Here is a 20,302-nt window from a genome sequence, read left to right as displayed (position 1 = left end):
AGGGCCAGAGGAGTCCAAGGTGAACCTGCCAGGACATCAACATAATATTTCAGAATTTTTTTCTTTCATTTTCTCTATCATGAGGTTGGAGATAACACACATGCATCTGAATGTCATTCCTTCCCTTTCTCAGATAAATGGATGCTAGTTGTATTTGCCTAGTGAGACATTCTGCACACAACCAGAGACACACTTTGCTGTATTCCCATTCTCAGAATGAACTTCTAAAACAAAACACTGAGGAAAATCTGCTCCTACCAAAATGCCATAAATAGTTGCTCAGAAAGACCACATTTTATGGGAGCAGATTTACTGTTTGATATGTGTTGTCGAAAATTTCTTATTTTAGAAATTAAGTGCTGAAGGCTAGATAGGAATCCTGGATGGCAGATGGAGGGAATGGTGCCGTGGGTGGTGAGGACTTGGGGGTGGGGGTGGGGAAGAGAGCAGAAGTGTGAAGAGCCTACAGGGATGCGGGAACTGAGAAAAGAAAAGAAAAAGAGGAGAAAGCTTTGACCAGAAATAAGATGTGAGACAGGTTTTGGATGATGCTTCAGCAATTAGGGGAATACACTCTCCTTCTGCTCCTATACGCTATTACTTCTTCATATGTACTAATTGCAGAGCTCCATAATTGAAAACAAGTTCCACAGGCAGAGTGCTGCAGAGCCTTCTGTCCAGATCAGCCCTGTACAGCTGGGACTGTATCTGAAATGGATTACTGTTTAAAAAGAATCACCATCTCTATGCACCAGTCTATACCAATAGAGATTCTACGTCTGGCTAATTTGTTGAACACCACAGCATTCAATTATCAGGTCCAAAAACCTCTGCAAACACTCCGACTGGAAGTATTATTTAATATTGTAAAGATAACAATGTGAATGCAAGGCAGATTAAGGGTTGTTTGGAAATCTCCCCAAGGCATAAGACACTCATACTCAACAGAAATATGTTCTGAAATGTGCTCATAGAAAAACACCAGTGCAAACCCTTTTTCCATTTAAATATTTGGCAGGCAAGATCTGTGAAACTGGAAGTCAGCGTAAACAGAAGACCAGTGGCACCTTAAAGAATAATAAGGAAAAAAAAGTGCCACTGGACTTCTGTTTAATATCGCTACAACAGATTAACACGATAATCCCCCTGGAAACCAGAAGCAGTATTTTGTATACTAAAGTTGGGTGATAGAACTCCCCTTTCCCTATGGACTTTAATGGTAGATGGACATTCCTTCTGTTCTACTGTGTGTGTTTCTGACACTGCTTTGATGGGGAAGGGAGTAAAAAAAGCCACTCATGAATGTGATGGGATCTTCTCATAGCTCCTTGCAACTACATCATTGGACCCAGTGCCCAGCAATAATTTTCACCTGTGGGTTGGGGGTGGAATTCACCTACTTCAAGCTGATCAAGCACAGATCAAGCACATGCACAACACACGCACATGGAAGCAGCCAGCTGTAGTTTCCCTGCAGTATTTGCTTCTCCAAAAGCAAGATGAATGTAATAAAAGGAGGGAGAGCATATGCACAGATGGGACTAGAAATGGTTACAAGTTGTGGTAAATTCATTTGAACAGGGCTCTCACACTGTTTTTTAACATTCCCTTTCAGTGTCCATGGGAAATGCAAGAGATTCCCTCTCCAAAGGCCAATGGGGTTGTAAACTATGGGTGGCTGTATTACCACCTCTCCTCTGGGGATTTGCCTGCACTTTGAAGGGCAATTTCCAATGCACTTTGATGGGTAGTTTTCCAGTTCTCAATTCTGGAAAAACCAGCCAACAACAAGGAATGCAGTGAAGAAGCTGGACTGCTATGGGTATTACAGGTTCTTTTGGTATGGTGGCAGAATCAGGCAAGCTAACTGCCAACCTCCTGTGGCATTCAGGCATTGGCTGGGGAACCTAGTGCAGGTTTTGCAGGGTGGGCTCCCTGCATGACCAAAAGGAGAGTCCCTAGGGGCTCTGGGGGGCCAGGCATGGGACAACCAACCTCACAGATGGCAACACCCCCAGGAGGGTGGTTTCCATTGCTTCCAGCCCTAATACCATACTTCTACCCTCGATTATTCCAACAGGTTGGTTGGGAAAGGTGCTGACAGCAGTTGGGCTGTCAACCACACCTATTGTCCCCAGCCTGTACTGCGCCAAAACCTGAGGAACTTGTAACCTAAAGTAGTGGCCTGATTCCTCCCAGCACGGTGTGTCTGTGTCATCCTTCTCCCTCCCCACATGGGCTAGTTCTGTGTCTAGGCACAAAGAAGCAACTGTACCAGGAAGGCAACAATCTACAACAGCAGACAGATAGGAGGGAAATGGGGACACCATGTCCTGGTTAGTAGCTAGTGGGGAAGAGTATGGCATTGGGCACTTGTATGTTTGAATCTCACTTCTGGTAGATAAATATATGAACCCTGTAACACCAAGACAGTTCTATTTAGCTCTGCATTTCATTAAAACAGTCCTTAACAGTGATTTTAAATGTTGGTTTTATATATTCTATTTTATATATTTTATTTATATTGTAAGCCACCTTGAACTCCATAAGGAAGAAAGATGGCAAATAAATGTTTAAAATAAATAAACAGCGCCTCTTTCTGGATTCTTGGTAGCAACAGTAATTTTTGGATGGAAGGCATGACAGTAGTGTGTCAGAATTTGGGGTTCAGTGAGTCTGGGCCTTTCTGTTTTTTCTATGCTATGTAGGTTTTGCTGTAACTGACTTTGGTTTCTTGGTTCAGAAGTCCCACAAGCCTTTGCTGGCAGCCTAGACATAAAAACTAAAGCCTTGCCCTGTAGATGTACCTTTGCCTGAATTCATATTTCATGGCCTAAAGCCTACAGATATCGGTCTAGGTCTTTTTGACATTGCAGTTAATAAAATATATCTAGGTGAAAGTTCATACAAGCAAAAGTTCATCTTAAAATGGGCTGGTATTTGGCAAGTTTGGTATATTTTAGTTAACTCCTCCCTTGATTCCTATTGGCTGAAAGTTTAAAAAGGAGGCTTTGGGCTTTGTTCAGGGCTGCTTGGCCAACACCCCACCTAGGCTTGAGTGAGGTCTTGGTCCACAGTTCAGGAATTCCTTGTTCTTTCTGAAGTGTACACTATATCAGGTATTGGGATTTTTCTACATTTTTTATATATATATGGTAACAGCAAGCCAAGTTATGATTTTTTTTTTGGATCAGGTCATATGGGGACTCACATGAAATCTTTGTCTGGGGACCTGTCGTGGCTCTTGGCAGCCCTGCTGATAGGGAACACAATGCTGTAGCCAAGCGTCTTGGTATGATATTTGCTGTGCTGTGTTTGGCTCTTGGGTTAGATAGGATCCTCTGATGTATCTGGGAGAAGGGGCAGGTAGAACATAGCTTTTCAAAGGATAAACTCTGAACTAAATTGGCCTTCTCTGTGTTCTTCTGCCCAAAGGTTGTTATTTTATGCATTGTAGTTTTTATGTTGTTGTAAGCTGCCCTGAGCCGGCCATGGCTGGGAAGGCGGGGTATAAATATAATCAATCAAACAAACACCTCAGACCTGGCCCATACACTGCTATAAATACAAAAGCATACAGCTTACATCAGTTTAAGATTTCACTACTGTAACAATGTCACTATGCCAATATAAATTATACCAGCATAAAGGGTTTAATACCAATCTTGTCTTGTTCCAGCCAGAACAACTTGAGACTAAGATTGCCCTACTAGTAACATGTGAAAATCACTTAACAGCAGTCAGTAAAATTATAGTAAATTCAACAGGTATTGATTACGCATTGCAACCCTAAACAGAGTTATACTCTAAAGTCCATTAAATTGATGGGCTTAAAAGAGTGTAACTCTGCATACTGCAATAAAAATTTCAGAAACTAAAAATTCAAATTGCAGAAATTAAAAACTTTTCCTTTTGACTGAATTCAGTAGATTAAAATAAACAATTTGGGTTTTAATTTTTAAAAATTATTTTTTTAAAAAAACAGTTCTATTAAGTTTCACTTTTGGTTAACAGTTTAAAGTAAAATTTGAAAGTATTACAAACATAGCTATTAAATATCAAACATTATCATTCAATAGCAGCATTATCAGAAGCATGCAATTAAAATCTCCTTCCCATATTAAAGGGAAAATTGGCTTATAAAGGGAAATAATACAAAAATAGACAATTTTATATATATATTATTGTGATAAATTGTGAAACAAGCAAATTACATAAAAATGACTTCCCATCTTACCTTCTGAGCATCAAGAAAGTTCTGTACCCACAGCTCTTCATGTCTATCTCTGGACTAAATTGTATTCAATGTGCTCAGCTAAGTGATCTGCTTAGTGTTCTCACATGTATGCAGACAATCAAACAGAAATTCATTCATTTCACTATTGTTCCCTTATCTCCAAGAAGATATAACTGTATAGTGTACAAGTTATGTGGACTGTATGGCCAGAGATTTTGGATTATGTTCTAACATATTATGAGATTATATTTATTGATTGCCATCATGGAATTCAAGGCCGTATACACTGGGCTTCCTGGCAATCTGCTATCCAGATAGTGACCAGAAACAGAACTGATTAGCTTCAACAAAGTGGTTGTATCACATGCTCTTAGACCAATAAAACAGCAAATCCAGCATTAAAACAATGATAGAAGCAGAAAACACACCATCAAAATGGAATTGATAACTTAAAGGCTTAGGAGAACAGAACTGTCTTCTCTCAGTACCTAAAAGCTGCCAAAGGGGCACCAACTAAATGTCCTTGAGAAGAACACTGCACAGCCAGAATGCCACTGAATGACCCCCCCCCCCACATGCACACTTTGAAAGTAAGGGCACCTGGAGAAGAGCCTCTCAAATTGATCTTAAAGCATCAGCGGGTTCATATGGAAGCAGGCAGTCCTTCAGATACTGAACTCCCCAAATCACATTTATGTATTTATTTCATTGATGCCTTGCCTTTATTCCAAATGGGAATGCAAAGCAGCCTATATCTTTCTCCTTCATTTCATCCTCACAACAACCCTATGAGGTAGGTTAGGGTGAGTGAGTGTGTGTGACTGACACAAGGTCATGCAGGAAGCTTTCATGGCAGAGTGGGGCATCGAACCTGAGTCTCTTCGTCTGACACTCTAACCCAGGGGTCCTCAAACTACAGCCCGTGGGCCACATGCGGCCCACCGAAAACATTTATCCGGCCCGCCAGGTGCTTTTGCCGCCGCCGCCTGTCCTGCTTAGCAGCCGACTCGTCCTGGGCCCACAGTGCGCATGTGTGGAATGTGCACCGCACCCCCGGCCCCCACCCCCGGCCCTCCAATGGTCTGAGGGACAGTGAACTGGCCCCCTGTTTAAAAAGTTTGAGGACCCCTGCTCTAACCACTAATTCAATTGGAATAAACTCTTGTTCAGTAAATGCATGGATTACAAAATGGGAAATTTGAAGTCCAATGGTCTAAATCTGTGTTTTTCCCTTACTAATTTAAAATAACTAATTTTAAAACAATATACCCTCAACCCAAAACCCATAAGCAGTCATTTAGCATCAACAGGTAATCTGTTCCAATGGTTATGTATAATTTATTCTGCTCCAATGATCTGGTGGGAAAAAGAAATCAGACATTACCTCAGCAAGACGGGAATGCTTATGAACATTCTCTCCTTTCTGTACACTGGGTGCAAGCTGCTGCAGGACTCCCCGGCTGCTTGTGAGTGCACGTGTTAAGCGAGCAAACTTTCCCCAGCCTAAAAACAATTCAAGGAGTCACAGAATAGTTACTATAAACAACTGGTTATATTTAATAGCCTTTCACAGTCTTAAGCAATGCTGTGAACAAAACGTTGCCCTAATATAAAGCTAACTATAATTTAACTTCTTTTGAGCAAATGATAAGTTATATATGTGGTTCAGAAATAGTAGAACAAAGTTTGAGTCCAATGGCACCTTTAAGACCAACAAAATTTTATTCAAGGTATGAGCTTTCTTGAGCACAAGAAATAGTAATTCGTGGTGCTGGCCATGGTGCTGAAATGACTAGTATGGTTTTCATAAAGATGAGTGAAAACAGCTCTCTTTGTTTTTCGTTTATGCTACATTCAGATTCAGTTCATACACACACACACAAGCCAGTAGCATAGGGAAACTTGTTGGCATGAGTCTCTTGATTTTTATCACAAACATTAAAAAGAGAAAGTGGTTTAGGGTGACACAGCAGAAAGCAATGGACCTGTCTCTGGACCTATCACATGTCAGCTGTTGTCCATAAGCAGCAGCCTCCAGATAGGTGCATATGAATGCAACTTGTGATATGACATGTGAGTCTGCTCTCTGAGGGGGGGATTTAAAATCTCAGTGGCATGCCAAAGTCTTTCGATGTGCCCAAATAAGTACTTTGGCCAATGCTTGGATTTTCAGCAACTCAACAGTTTGTCCTAGCAATAGAATATCTTCTTTGATAACTATTTTTATCATCTGCCTATGAAACTGGTGTAAAAAGTCTACATGAGCTGAAACTATTTTTATTGAGTCTGATTAATATGAACTAATGTGTATATGATTATTTGAGTTAAATAATATTCCAAATGCTAACAAATGACTGTGTTGTGAACTGTATTTGGATATTTTAACTGAGTATGTTTCAAATGGTTAATGTTGGGTAAAATGAAGAAAGTCCCAACTGAATGTCTACTCATTCTGATTCTAAGTATTAAAAGATACAGACAACAGTAATGATGCTACATTTACATCTATGTTGAAAGGAATAAAAGAAATAATTTTATCTGAAATGGCAAAATTATAATGCCCTATAGATAAAAAAATTTCAATATCAGATAAGCTGCAGCTGAGAGCAGAAAACTGGAAAATGAATTGGATATTCTGGAAAATAGGCTTACTATTATAAGCAGCGGAGATATAGTAGAATATAAGGCTAAGTTCAACAATAAATGATAAATCCATCTGATTCTTAATTAATCTGAAAATTTATGAAATATGGCAGACACAAGCTGATGATGCAATTGTCCCTGAGAGGGCACCATGGTTACCATGTGAGTAGACTGTGAGAACTGAATAATGAAAGGTTTCTAGGAGCCCAAAGTATGCATCTATAGCTTCATGATTGGGTTTGTGATTGAGGAAAGAATTCATGCTATGCAATAGAACAATTAAAGTTGATATGATTTGTATGTATTTTGTATGGCTACTTGGGATAGTCACTAAGTATGATGGAATTTAGATTTTCTTTTAGGGTATGTAATCTCTGGGTCATTGAGACTGCATTAACATTCTAATTTGAATATGATTAGATGGAATATTATGTTAGGTTTTAATAATTCTTTTGCATGTTTTATTTCAAAAATGAGAAAATGAACCTGGCATGCTGTTGATTGTACATATGGATTGGATTTCATTGCCCCTCAGGTACAAATCTGTTCATTTCAGCAGTCAGATGTACACTAAACTGGTGTCCCTGCCAAGCCACACTTTTGGAGACACATTTGATTCGCATACCTGCTCTCTTTTGCTGTTTATGATTAATTACTAGGATGGCTTTTGTTGTCTGGTGTTTTGTTTTCTTTTTTTGTCTCTGCATTGTATTTTGTTGCCAGTTATTTGTTATACTTCACTTGGTAAGGGTCCCTGAGTGCTGTTTTAGTAGAAAGGCAGGGTAGAAAAACTGATAAATAAAACAACCACTTACTTTTAGAGCATGTAAACTTAAGAACTGTTTCCTTTGGGGTGACCAATTCACTGTGTGACTCTCCTCTGAGGCTTGCTAAACTTCTGCATCACTAGTTACAGTTATCCAATTATACTGAACACAGGGAAACATCAGAATACCCACCCCCACCCCCATCAGTGGCCAACTGGAACAAGGCAAGGCCAGAATAGAAGTCATTCTGAATCACACTGTGTAGCCACTTCTATAGGTGGGTGCTTTTAATTCCTCAAAACCTTTCATTATTTAGTTCTCATAGTCTGCTAGTAGACTACTCAAGCTAATAACTCACAGCACATATTTTGGGCATTACTGCACTGAACTGAAAATCCAAGGCACTTCTGGATGAAAGAACTGCACTGTGTGGAATCTCATTAGTTGTAGAGAAATTTTCAGTACCGCAAAATTTGTCAACTACACAATTTAAATAATGATCCTATCAAAACTTTCAAAAAACTATAAAACCATATTGTTACTTTGAAGAATATAGAGATTTATGCTTTGTATTCTGTATGATTGCAAGTACAGTGCAATACTAGAAGTGAGTTCCTATTTGAAAAATTATTTAAATACTCTCTTCCTACAGTCTCTGTAAAGTACTGCTAGTCCTTAGTTAAGAGAAAGAACAAAAATTATAGAACAAATCAGAAAGAAGAATCAGGATTGTCATTGTGCATGCAGAACAGCAAGGAAGAACAAAAGTAAACCAGAGGACGGGCCATAATCAGTAACATCTATAATAGAACATGGATTGAAGATACCCCATTGCACCTTAGAATGCAGAAATCCATGTTTACATCCTCTTAATCTTATTACAACACATCACTATAGAAGCCTGAGGAGAGTCAGCTGTCTGCCTTACACACAAAATAGACAAGGACTGATTATTCTCATTAGCTGCTGAAGACAGATGAAAATGCAATGGACCTAAAGAGACTATAATACAGAATGCAAATAGTAGGGGAAACATTTCATTTGGAAAATTCAGGATGAGATTAAAAGAAGGCAGAAAATTCAAGACTGCTTTTGTAACTCTCCTCAGCTTCTAGCAGTTTCTGAAAATGCCCCCAAAGCCAAAAGGTTAGCATAGATCCTTTGCATGAGCTTAAGCTCCTCTCTGGATCCAAACAACATAAAAATCAAGAACTTCTTACCAAATATCCCATGTAGAATGTATAACCTAACTGAGACACAGCTGTTTTCAGCGCCTTGATCAGCACTAATCAATACTAATCTGCTAAACAGCTTCTCCACAATCTGTGTGTTTCCCCCAAATGGCTAGTTAGCCTTAAGTGCCTCTAATGGCTTATTCAAACCCTAAGAGTTCTAGTTAACGGTGACTGGGAGCAGCTGATCAAAACTGAAAGCATGAACAACCTTTACTCAGCCCAGGCTGCATGTAAATTAACACAAAGCACACAGACCATTAAATATCTCTCAAACTACGGCCATGAATTCCTAATTCAGAATATTTGATACTGCCTTATACTGAGCCAGATCTTTGGTCATCTAGCTCTGTACTCCTTGCTGTAAGGATCAATATCTGATAGTCTCTGGTTCTGTCACTTCCTTTAAGCCTGGTGCCCTAAGCCTTAGGGGATGGCCATGGCTCAGAGAGGGATGGGCTGTTGGTCAGTGACAGATCGTCTGGTTTGAATGCAGAAGGTCCCAGGTTCAATCTGCAATATCTACAGTATTAAAAAAAAAAGATCAGGTAAGAGGTGATGTGAAAGAGCTAAGAGACATGCTGCCAGTCAGAACAGACATTACCGACCTTGATAAACCAGTGGTCTGACTCACTATAAGGTGGCTACCTGTGTCCTTGTATTCACCACACACATCTTCAAGAGGCAATCAGGTTGTAGAAAAGGCATGTGAGGGACACTAAGGCCCCGTTCATACGAGGCAGTTTGGGCCGGGAGCAGGCCGGATTGGAGGCGCATCAGACGGGCGCAATCCCACGGAAACATCTGCCTGGCGTCACGCTCCCGCCTCCAACCCGGCCCTTCCCCCGATGAAGCGCGTCAAAGATGAACCACCTACTTTGGTGGTTCATCCGGTTGAGGCGCTTCATCCTGGCCGTGGGATCGGCGGCGCATCTTGCCGCCGTCGCATCCCCGGCCCCCTGCCGTACTGCGCATGCTCGAGCATGCGCAGTACGGCAGCCTCCCCCTCCGACTAGTGTCGTCCTCCCCGGCATCTGATCGTGCCGGGGAGCAACAAAGCGCAGCAACCGGGATCCGTGGGATCCCGCCGGGGCGTTTCTTTTTTGGCACGGCTTTTAAAAGCCGCGCTTCGCCCCGTCTTTTCCCTGCCGTGTGGCAGGGGCCTAAGAAGAGGCAAGAAGCATCAGGAGGGAGCAAAGCACATGGATTTAAAGTTTTCCCCCAAAGTCCTTGCCCTACTTCAGAACTCAGCATTCTCACTTTGTGCATCATATAACTAGTTTGAACTGTTTTCAAGGTCTTATGTTTGATGCTTTCTCTTCTAAAGTAGATCCACTTAAAAGCACATTTGTTTAATTTACAACATTATTGTATAAATTAGGTGGCTTTTAAAAGTGAACCAATTCCATGATGTGCATAACAAAAAGAAACTAGAATTAGAAATTTATGAGGTACAAAAGCTCAATAATTTCTTTAAACATTAGCATTCATAGCATCAGCAGATGATAGATTCCCCTAATGAACAGCACTTTGTACCATTTCATCTGAATCTCTCTGTGCCATCTCTAGATAATTGCTTTGTTGAGATATAACAAGAAATCATGGTTTACTTTAACTATGGTTAGTTTGTGAAATCAGGATTCAGCTCACAGACAATCATTCGAATGCTGGTTTTCTTTGACAAATATTGGTTTCATTTTCTTCTCTCTGTAGCCTGGGAGGATGTCACTAGAGAATAAGCCAGGATTAAACCAGGAAGTCTGTATTCAGGCATCATATAAAACTGTAGATAGAGTAACTGTGGTTAATAAACCAACTTCAGATCCTGCCTTTAGATCATGGTTTTATGAAATTACTGAGCCAATAGATGACTATTCACTTTTGTGGGTTTGCTGATCTTCCACTAATACCAGGTACAGATATTATGCAATCAGTTGGGAAGTCTAAAATCATGATCACGTGAAGCTGTATTTTATGAGTTCTGTTCACAAGTTACACTGAATGCACATACACTTGATTTTTCTTTATATGCATGTTGAACAATTTTCATGCATCTACAGTTAAACGTATAGTTTAAACCCCACATTAATCCATGTAACGATATGAGCTTATGTTTGTATTTCTGTATAGTGGTGATGCTGCTTATGTGTGTCTCTAGCATGAATACCTATGCAATATGTATTCAGGGATTGCTGTATGTTGTGTGTTGCTTTGTTCTGCATCTCATGCTTGCCTAGAAATAGGCTGGCCTGGGCCTGCCATTGCACATACGGACCATGTGCGTCCCTGGAATGTATCCCATGACTCTTTGGGATGGAGAAGACACCGCGCCATTGCACCCACTTGGAGAGCTGTGGAAAATCCCCAGCGAACCCCGGCATTCTTGGAATGGAAAGAGCAAGTGACCCTACTCCCTTAATCTGGTTTGGAGATCTAAAGACAATAGCGTTTATGGCTTTGGAGCAGGAACCAGATCTGCAAATCAAGAGGGTGTCCATGGGAACGGAAGATTCACACCTTGCCAAAAGGCACCTTTGATGTAGGAGTAGGATCTGCATATTGCCACCACCCCTCAGGAGAGCGTCATCCCCTCGTCATCCCCTCGTCACCCCCTCTTCATCCAGTAGTGATAGTTTAGAGGACGGGTTTGATAGTTTATGGCTGGATAGCACATGCCCCAAAAAGAGTTTATTTAAGGAGAAACTCTCCTTTGTCTCTCTGGTTAACCCACCCTCCCCATAGCAGTGCACTAAGGTGCTACAAGTGACTCTACTACCTAAGTTCTCCGGAGTCGCGACCCAGAGAGCTCACACGTGGTTTGGCTGGTCCTACCTGTGTGCCTTGGAGTTCACAAGCTGCTGCATTTCGGCTGCCCAGCGTTCCAAGGAGGAGAGTTCTTCCTCAGCTGGACCTCAGATGAGTATAGCCGTGCCCCATTGTGTCATCCCCATTTTGATGCTTTTGTTATTTTCTATGCTGTAATTGTTCTAATGTACTAGTGTAACTAAGGAGCTTGTATGAATTTGTGTGATTCCGATTTTGTATGCCTGATGAAAAACCTTTAGTAAAGACAACATTTATTTAAGGACTAGCGTGTTGTCTCACTTCCTGGGATATAGCCGAGCGTCTCATTCGCCATCCGACCTCTGTATAGACTGGTATAGAACTTACGCACAGCCACAAACACCCAATTTTCCTTGGTAGATAACTTGGATTGGGTCTCCAGGAATTTCCTGGAGAAGTTGGCATAACATCCAGGGATTAATCCCTAGTTTCATTTATAAAGTTAATGTAAATTGTCTCATTCTTACAAACAAGTACATACATGTACATGCAGGATGTACATGTGTTCACATGTGAACAGGGCTACCACTGGATTCTCAAGGTCATTATTGTCAATTCTGACTGGCAGTAGCTCTTTGGGTCATAGGTAAAAATTAACATTCCCTACTACCTGATCCTTTAAACAGAGATGTCAGAGATCCAACCTAAGACCTTCTGCATACAGAACAGATGCTTTATCACATGGGCCCTCTCCTACTTAATAAATTCGTCATTTTTGCTTGCACTGATAGTAATCACAGCTATAACACAGGAAGTCATAACACTATGCTCAGTCACTTAGGCAGATTACTGTGCCCAGTTCTGAATATTCATGGATATAGACCAAAAAATAGGACATTAAAAGAACATGCAGCTTTGGCAACCTAAGCAGACGCAGTGACTTAACACATAGACAGTAATGATGGTCTGGTGCGCATACCAAGCAAAAGGCCTTCCCTTCCACTTTCCAAGAAGCTCAGGGAGGCATTTTGTAACAAGGAGCCATCATTGGTCTGCTCTCTTTGTATTTTTAGAAAGCTAGTGAAAACAGCTCTTTTAAAAACAAATATTTGCCATGCTGGAGCTAGTTGATAACAAGTGGAGAACTCTCTGGGTTAGGGGTTCCCAACCTTTGTAAGCCTACAGGCACCTTTGGAATCTTGAAAGGAGGCTGTTTGATCACAGCCTCAAATGGCTGCCACGGGAGGCAGAGCCAAACGCAAAATGGCTTACCAGTCCTCCTGGTCCTACAGAGGCTGTGGCTGCTGTTGCAGGGTCACACCCTTTCATTTGAGTGGAAGCAGCAAATAACAAGCACTTGCCTTAGAGTGGCCCTCCCCACTTTCTGAGAAGCTTGGCAGCTACCAGAGGAAGTACTTGCAGGTGCCATGAGGCTCACTGCCACCATGTTGGGGAGCCCTGCTCTAGCTATTGCCCTGATTACAGTTTTATTGATAGTTATTGTTATGTACTGATGGAGCCTGGGTCTGACCAAAGGCTCCAAAGGCCTTCAAGACTATTGGTTGTATTGCTGGTAATGGCCAATCATGTTTGTTGCTTATTATCCAATAGCTGCCCTGTTAATAGTTACTTTGTATAGAGTTCATGCAAATGAAGGATTCTAGCTGAGACATCACCCTGCCAAAAAAAGTCCGCATGGTCAAAGCAATGGTATTCCCAGTAGTCATGTATGGCTGCGAGAGTTGGACTATAGGGAAGGCTGAGCACTGAAGAATAGATTCTTTTGAACTATGGTGCTGGAGAAGACTCTTGAGAGTCCCTTGGACTGCAAGAAGATCAAATCAGTCAATCCTAAAAGTAATCAACCCTGACTGTTCCCTGGAAGGCCAGATAATGAAACTGAAGCTCAAATACTTTGGCCACCAAATGAGAAGGGAGCACTCACTGGAGAAGACCCTGATGCTGGGAAAGATTGAAGGTCAAAGAAGACGGGGACGGCAAAGGATGAGATGGTTAGACAGTGTCATAGATGCAACGAACATGAAATTGAGCAAACTTCAGAGGATGGCGGAAGACAGGAAGGCCTGGCGTGATCTGGTCCATGGGGTCACGAAGAGTCAGACTCGACTGTGCGACTGAACAAGAACAACTTGGTATTGGTTGTTGTTTAAGGTGGGTGTGGTTCCTGGTGAGCCTGTGTCTTTGGTTTGAACGTTGAATAAAGAAGCATATTATTATGAAAAGAGCTGCCTTGTCTCAATACTTAATAGCTATTCTGACTATATTTTACAGTGTCCTATATTTTATTGCTTACAGCATCAAAAGCTTTGACTAGGAAACGATCTATAAATCTAAATATGAATAAAAACAACCATTACCACCTAAATTTGAAGTAGCAGTAAAGAACAACCATGGGGATCTAAATTTAAATTTCTTATTTCCAAACTACTACTGCATAGTTTCCAAAGCCCCCATACCATTGTATGGGATTCTACTATTGCACAGCAATGAGTATCATTTATATTCTTCTTTCAGTGGGGCTAAATCCTTTACTGCTCAGCTTACTATAAATTATGCCACGGCAGAGAGCAAACAAGTTGATAAAAATATTGTGCACTGAGGACCTATAAATAAATGTTGATAGAATCAGCTATGATCAACCCACAATAAGCAAGCAAAAAGATTTCAAGAGTTGTTCTTACATAATACTGGAGGGAACTCTTTGGTTTGAACCAGGACTCCCATGTGCAAGATCTAGTGCAGAGATAGTAAAACCTAGCCAAGAGATAACTGACCTTAGACCTCCCTATGGACACAGAAGGAATAGTTAACTTTAAAATGAATATGCTCTTTCTTTTATGGCTCCCAACTTTTCACCCAGCTCCAGTGTCTGCCACAGCAGTTAGGTTTGCAGAAATCAGAATATAAAAGTTTGTGTAATATTGTGCTTATAACCTATTAATTGCTGCATCTGAAGTAACTGTTGGGTGCAGATGCTGGGTGAAAAGCTGGCAATCCCCAGGTGGTTCTCAAAGCACTGCAAATACAAGCACAATACAAGTACTTTGTTCTCATTCTTTATCATTCGGATGATAAACTAAAATGTCAGGGTCACACTGATATTTTTTTAATAAAAAATAAAACTATGCATTAGTATAAAACAAATAACAAACCTTTGCAGGAATCATCTTCAATAGGCTGTTTGAAAGCTGTTATGTCACTGAAAGTGCAAAGAAATAAAACCACTTTATCCTGTTCATTTCGAATGGGAGCTATTTTCACAAAGAACCAAACAGGTGTCCCTGGAGGAAAAACAACATGGAAAAGCTGGTCAGCGACATAAGATCTGTATAACATGCTGACCACATAGCTTTACAAGAAAGCCATGAGAAGAATTAGCTGTTTTGCAACCAGAGAGAAGGAGCAAGCAGGGATGGCATTTACCAATGGGCAACAAGGGCAGCTACCCAGGGCCCCATTCTGAAAGGGGCCTTGACTTCCCACAAACCTGCCCCCCAAAGGAGGGGGAAAGAAGGGTAGCCTCCTGCCATAACCCATGTCCACCCTGTCTGAAGCCCGGGCAGCAGGACTGTGACAGTAGCTGCAGCAAAGCCACCCCTTGCTTTGCCCTGGCAGGGGGCCAGTAGTGAGGCAGCATTGACTCTGGTGCCTCATCCTGCACTTTTGCAGAATCACTAAGATCTCCCCACCAAGGGCAAAGATTAAAGCAGCTGCAGAACAGAAGGGCAGTACTATCCTCAGGAGAGTTACCCTTCTCTAAGCCCACTGAAGCCAATGTGACATGAGTCAAGAAATCTACACTCCCTTTTCAGTTTTGTTTTCACCAGTTTGGGATAAATTGGTATGTCTGTTTTCCTCATCACGTAATGCATGCAAACTAGCTAGTGTTTCAAAGCCTAACAACCAATTTAGAAATGCAATGAAATTGTGTGACATTTTTCTGCATGGCCCCTTTAAACAAGGCAGACTACATGTTTGAAATCTCTGCAATTTAAAGACACCTCTGTGTCCATAGAAAATTAACATATCACAGAAAAGGCCACTCAACCAGTCTTCTCCTTGGTGTGCCAATTTTCTAATGTGAAGAGAAGTTTCTTTTTCTGTGTGGGCACACGGAAAGGGTAACCCCCCAACTTGCAGTGAACATTACAATCCAGAAAAGGCTATACCATGTAATTCTGCCACATGTGCAGATCAGCTTTGATTCTGGTACACAAGAATCCGTTGAGAGGTAAATGTTATGGATATCTTAAATCTGATTTGAAAATGTGAAAATAAACATTTATTGTGTTCAGAGTGATGGAACCCACCCTGAACCTGCTTGCAGGGAGGGCGGCATACAAGACCAATAAAAATAAATAAATTTACTTTCCAACTGAGAACACATGATCTTATTAATTTACTGCATAAAAGTATCTAAAGATGTGGAGGAGATAGTGCTGAAAGTAGCTTTTTTGCCAGAGTTCTTTCTATAGTTCTCTAATTTGCACCCCAGTAAAGAGGCAACTTCCCCTCTCTCAGATCTCTCAGAATACTAGGATCCAAAGTTTCCTCTTAAGAAGTCACTATTCCCTGTCAGAAAGAAAACTCTAATGTGCTCAGTTTGCACACATTCGTAGTGATGCAGAAGGTCCCAGTTTCAATCCCTGGCATCTCTAGTTTAAAGGATAAGATGGTAGGTGATCCAAAAGGCCTCTGCTTGAGACCCTCAAAAGCCTCTGCCAGTCTATGCAGACTAATCAAATGTACTGACCCTAATGGACTAATGGTCTCATTCAGTATAAGGCAGCTTCATGTGCTTTCATTTACATTTGATTAGTGATCAGGATTCGGAATAGCACCTTTCTTGGTTCTGATGACCAATGGCAATATCAGGGCACAAGCAATGAAGTAAACTCTCCATAGATATGGAATCCTACCATAAGTTGATACTAGGAAGTGGACCAATTTTACAGAGAATGCAGCAGATGTTTTAGTGTTTCAAATACCTGTAAAACTTGTTTGACCAAAGAACAGAATGGAATAAAAATAGGAATCTGTACCAAGGGCACTGATAAGTCTCTTATGAGAGCCAGTTTGGTGTAGTGGTTAAGTGCGCAGACTCTAATCTGGGAGAACCAGGTTTGATTCCCCACTCCTCCACTTGCACCTGGCTGGATGACCTTGGGCAAGCCGTAGTTCTGATAAGAGCTGTCCTTGACCCCTGAGGAGGGTTGCCAGCCTCCATGTTGGGCCGGGGATCTCCCGCTTTAACAACTGATCTCCGAAAGAGAAAGGCGTTTGTAAGCCGCTCTGAGACACCTTTGGGTAGTGAAGGGCGGGGTATAAATCCAATCTCTTCTTCTCTTCTTTTTAACTTTTCTAAAAAGTACCGTGTGTCTGTCGACATGCACAAATTTTTGACTTTAAAATACAGCTGCCGAAAACATCTTGGGGAAGCACTTTGGCCCCAGTGGATACTGTAATCACATAATGAGAACTGTGAATACTCTGCACTAAACAAATGCAAACTCTGCACTGAAATAGCCTAATTTCTGCTCCAAGAAAAGTCAAGTCTGTACAACATGTATAAATTATGCTGTTTATCTCTTGCTTATTTTATATAATTTATTCGGCCTCTGCTAGTGAAGGGAAGTAATAAAACCTTCTGATCACTGGAATTCCTAGTCAGCTTCACTTCTGCTCATAATAATGATCACCACCACCATATTCTTAGCATTTATATAGTACTTTGAGAGCTCAAAGCATTTTATAAAAGCTCTGTCAATATTATTATCCTCATATTGCAGACACAAAACAGAGAGTGGCTTACCCAGGAGGATCATTTCATATATTAATGCCAAGCTGTGTGCAAGGCAAGGCAGACAACAGTGCCCAGCCCAGCCAAGCCCTACACAAGAGATGGCAATGCTCAGCACACCCAAGCCCTACGCAATGTGAGGCAGACAGTGGTGACTGGCCAAGCCCCACACATGGGCCATAGTTTTCCTGGGTAGAGGGTGCCATGGGGGGGGGGGCTGACGATGGAGAGGAGATACAGGTAAGTAGGTTGGCAGTTGGGAAGGAGTCAGGAAAGGGGGAAAGGCTATGGAGACTTTTAAGGAAAGGAAAGAAGAAACAGTGAGAGAGAGGGATATAGGATTTACCCTGCAAGTCCTCGCGGGTTCCTGCTTGTATATTCTAATAGCTAAGTCAGCCAAATCTGAGGATATTTAAATCCAGAGACAGGAGTGATGAATGGACATGACAGATCTTTCTACAATCCTGGAAAATGCCCCAGGTTTGCAGGGGAAAAATCTGAGATCTAAAAGATTTTTTTTTAAATATACTGGTGACTTTAAAAAACCCAAAATGATAAAAGGAGCACCTGTAGGTTTAAGAAACGGATACCCTCAGTGGCCATTGCTATGCAATTACAATATTACAGGCTTCTGTCAGAAAAAGCCAGGTCTGCAGGGCCCCTTCCAGGCCTGTTTTGGTCTTTGAGGGAGGACTCATTGGGGCCAGGCAACCACTGGATGATTTGCTACCACATGACCTGCATGACTCATTTAGGTCTGACTGTTTGCTACTGTTCAATGGCAGCCACCCTATGAAAGCCAGTGGGGTGTAGCAGTTAAGAGCGTCAGACTAAGGTCTGAGGCACTCAGGTTCAAAGCAGCAGTCTGCCATGGAAGCTCGCTAGGTAATTTTAAGCCAGTCACATACTTTCAGCCTAATCTACTTCATAGGGTTGTTGTGAGGATGAAAAGGAGGAGAGGAAAGTGATGTAAGCTTCTTTTGCCCACAGTGTGGAGAAAGGCAAGGTATAAATGATGTAAATAAATAATATAGCTGAAGATGGGAGGCAGATAAAGGGTAGGTTGATGAATGGCTGAGAATTAAAGAATGAAGCAGGGAAAGGGGAGAGGAAATGGGGGTGGCTAGATGGAGGGGAAATGGAAATAATGCAGGTGGGATACAGGGGAAAGTGAGGTCCCCCCCCCCCCGCAAGTCCTTAGAGGTCCCTTACTATGCAAGCGGGCCTGGCCCAGCAGCCAACCCCACACAACTGGGCCATAGATTCCCTAGGTAGAGACTGCTGGAGGGAGAGAAAGCTAAAGACTGAGGAGTAGGTAAAGGTAGGTTAGCTGTTGGGTGGGAAGGAAGGTAGGAAGCAGGAAAACAGGAGAGTGTTACCCAAACTGGACCCAGAGAAATGGAAACTAGCTTCAAAAAAGGGTTCCAGAAAGGAATAATGCAGGATCTTTGGGGGGTGGCTTTTTTTAATATGTGCATGTGTGAGTGTGTGTGCACCTGGAAGTCATGGCAACTTCTGGTGACTGACGGTGTGTGCATCTGGAAGTCATGGTGACCTCTGGTGACTGACCCGGCCCAGAGGATATTCAGAGAGGTGGCTGAATAAAGCCTGCCCCCACCTCCTGCCTCTGGTATTTCAAGGAGATCTCCCATCCAAGTACCTGCCAGAGCCAACCCTGCTTAGACGTCTGAGATCTGACAAGATCGGGCTTGCCTGGGCTATCCAGGTCAGGGTGGAATAACACAGGATTTTGTAGGTCTGTGTGTGTTCCAGGGTGGATCTCAGTGGGGATACCCCAAAATAAAATTAGGAAGAAAGAGAGAGAGTGATTGTAAACACAAACAACTTTAGTGTATACAAAATAAAATAAGAGGGGGGAAATGTAAAGAACTTACACTAAGTACCTTGGAACTAATTATCTGAATATCATACACGCACACACACACACACACACACAAAGCCGAACAAAAAGGCACACTTATAAAAAGCAGGACGGAGGAAATTGGGTAGTTTTAGGGAAGGGACGTGTGGCCTGAAATCCAGGGCTTGAAGTCTGGAGAGGCCCAGAGGCAAATGCAGCTATGGCCCAAGGAGCAGAAGGAAAAAAGGAGCCTGCAATGCAGTGCAGTGATGTTGAGGTGGTGGGAAAACCTGATGGTCTTTTTATGGGGAAGTGTCCCATAGCTGGACATTGGAACCCACTTTCTCAGGAATATGATTGGTTCAAGATATGAAGCTCGAATCTGAGTGGGCAGTTTGAAGGTAACTGCTGTCAAACTTGGGGGGGGGGAACTGGGGAAAATACCTTGATTAGGCTATTGTGAGCCAAATCCGCATGGGCACAAGAGCCTGGATGAAGCAACATGATTAACGTACTTTAATTAAGATGAACTGAGCCCGATCTGCATTGACACAAAAGTTTGGGTGAGTCAAGGTAGCACCCGAAACAGGATGAAGCATAAATTAATGACTTCAGTGCTCTTCTTGATTGAGTAAAAAAAGGAAATAGGAATTCTGCATTGGTTAATGTAATAGCAACTTCCTTGGGCTGGGCAGACACCACTGGGGTATGCCAGGATATTCCAGTGTTGCAGTTTTTGTTATTGAAAACTCCGAGCTGTGGGAGATTGCACTTAATCACACTCTACTTCTTTCCTGGGCTTTCATGGCTATATCCAGGTGCCTTTCTGAGACCCCCAAGTTTCAGATCCTCTGGCACTTAGGCTCTGAAAGGGGGACCACTAACTAAGGGAGTCTCAGCTGGAGGATGGGGCTGGATCTTTATAAGAGCATAATGGGGCTTTCAGGTGAAGGGAAA

General features: G+C 42.0%; 1 protein-coding gene across 1 annotated transcript in view; it reads right to left on the bottom strand.

Annotated features, from left to right (window-relative positions):
* KCNH1 (potassium channel, voltage gated eag related subfamily H, member 1) overlaps positions 1-20,302 on the bottom strand; it is a 359,758-nt gene that overhangs the window by 293,303 nt on the left and 46,153 nt on the right. The window contains exons 4-5 of the mRNA XM_015427609.1: positions 14,837-14,965; positions 5,622-5,740 (exon numbers count right to left, since the gene is read on the bottom strand). Coding sequence (XP_015283095.1) covers positions 5,622-5,740; positions 14,837-14,965 — 248 coding nt within the window. The remainder of the gene's footprint in view (positions 1-5,621; positions 5,741-14,836; positions 14,966-20,302) is intronic.

The sequence above is a fragment of the Gekko japonicus genome, unplaced genomic scaffold, assembly GCF_001447785.1.
Source record: "Gekko japonicus isolate JY-2015 unplaced genomic scaffold, Gekko_japonicus_V1.1 scaffold45, whole genome shotgun sequence".
NCBI classification, from domain to species: domain Eukaryota; kingdom Metazoa; phylum Chordata; class Lepidosauria; order Squamata; family Gekkonidae; genus Gekko; species Gekko japonicus.
The sequence above is the reverse complement of the archived record's forward strand: the minus strand, read 5'-3'. Positions and strand labels throughout refer to the sequence as shown.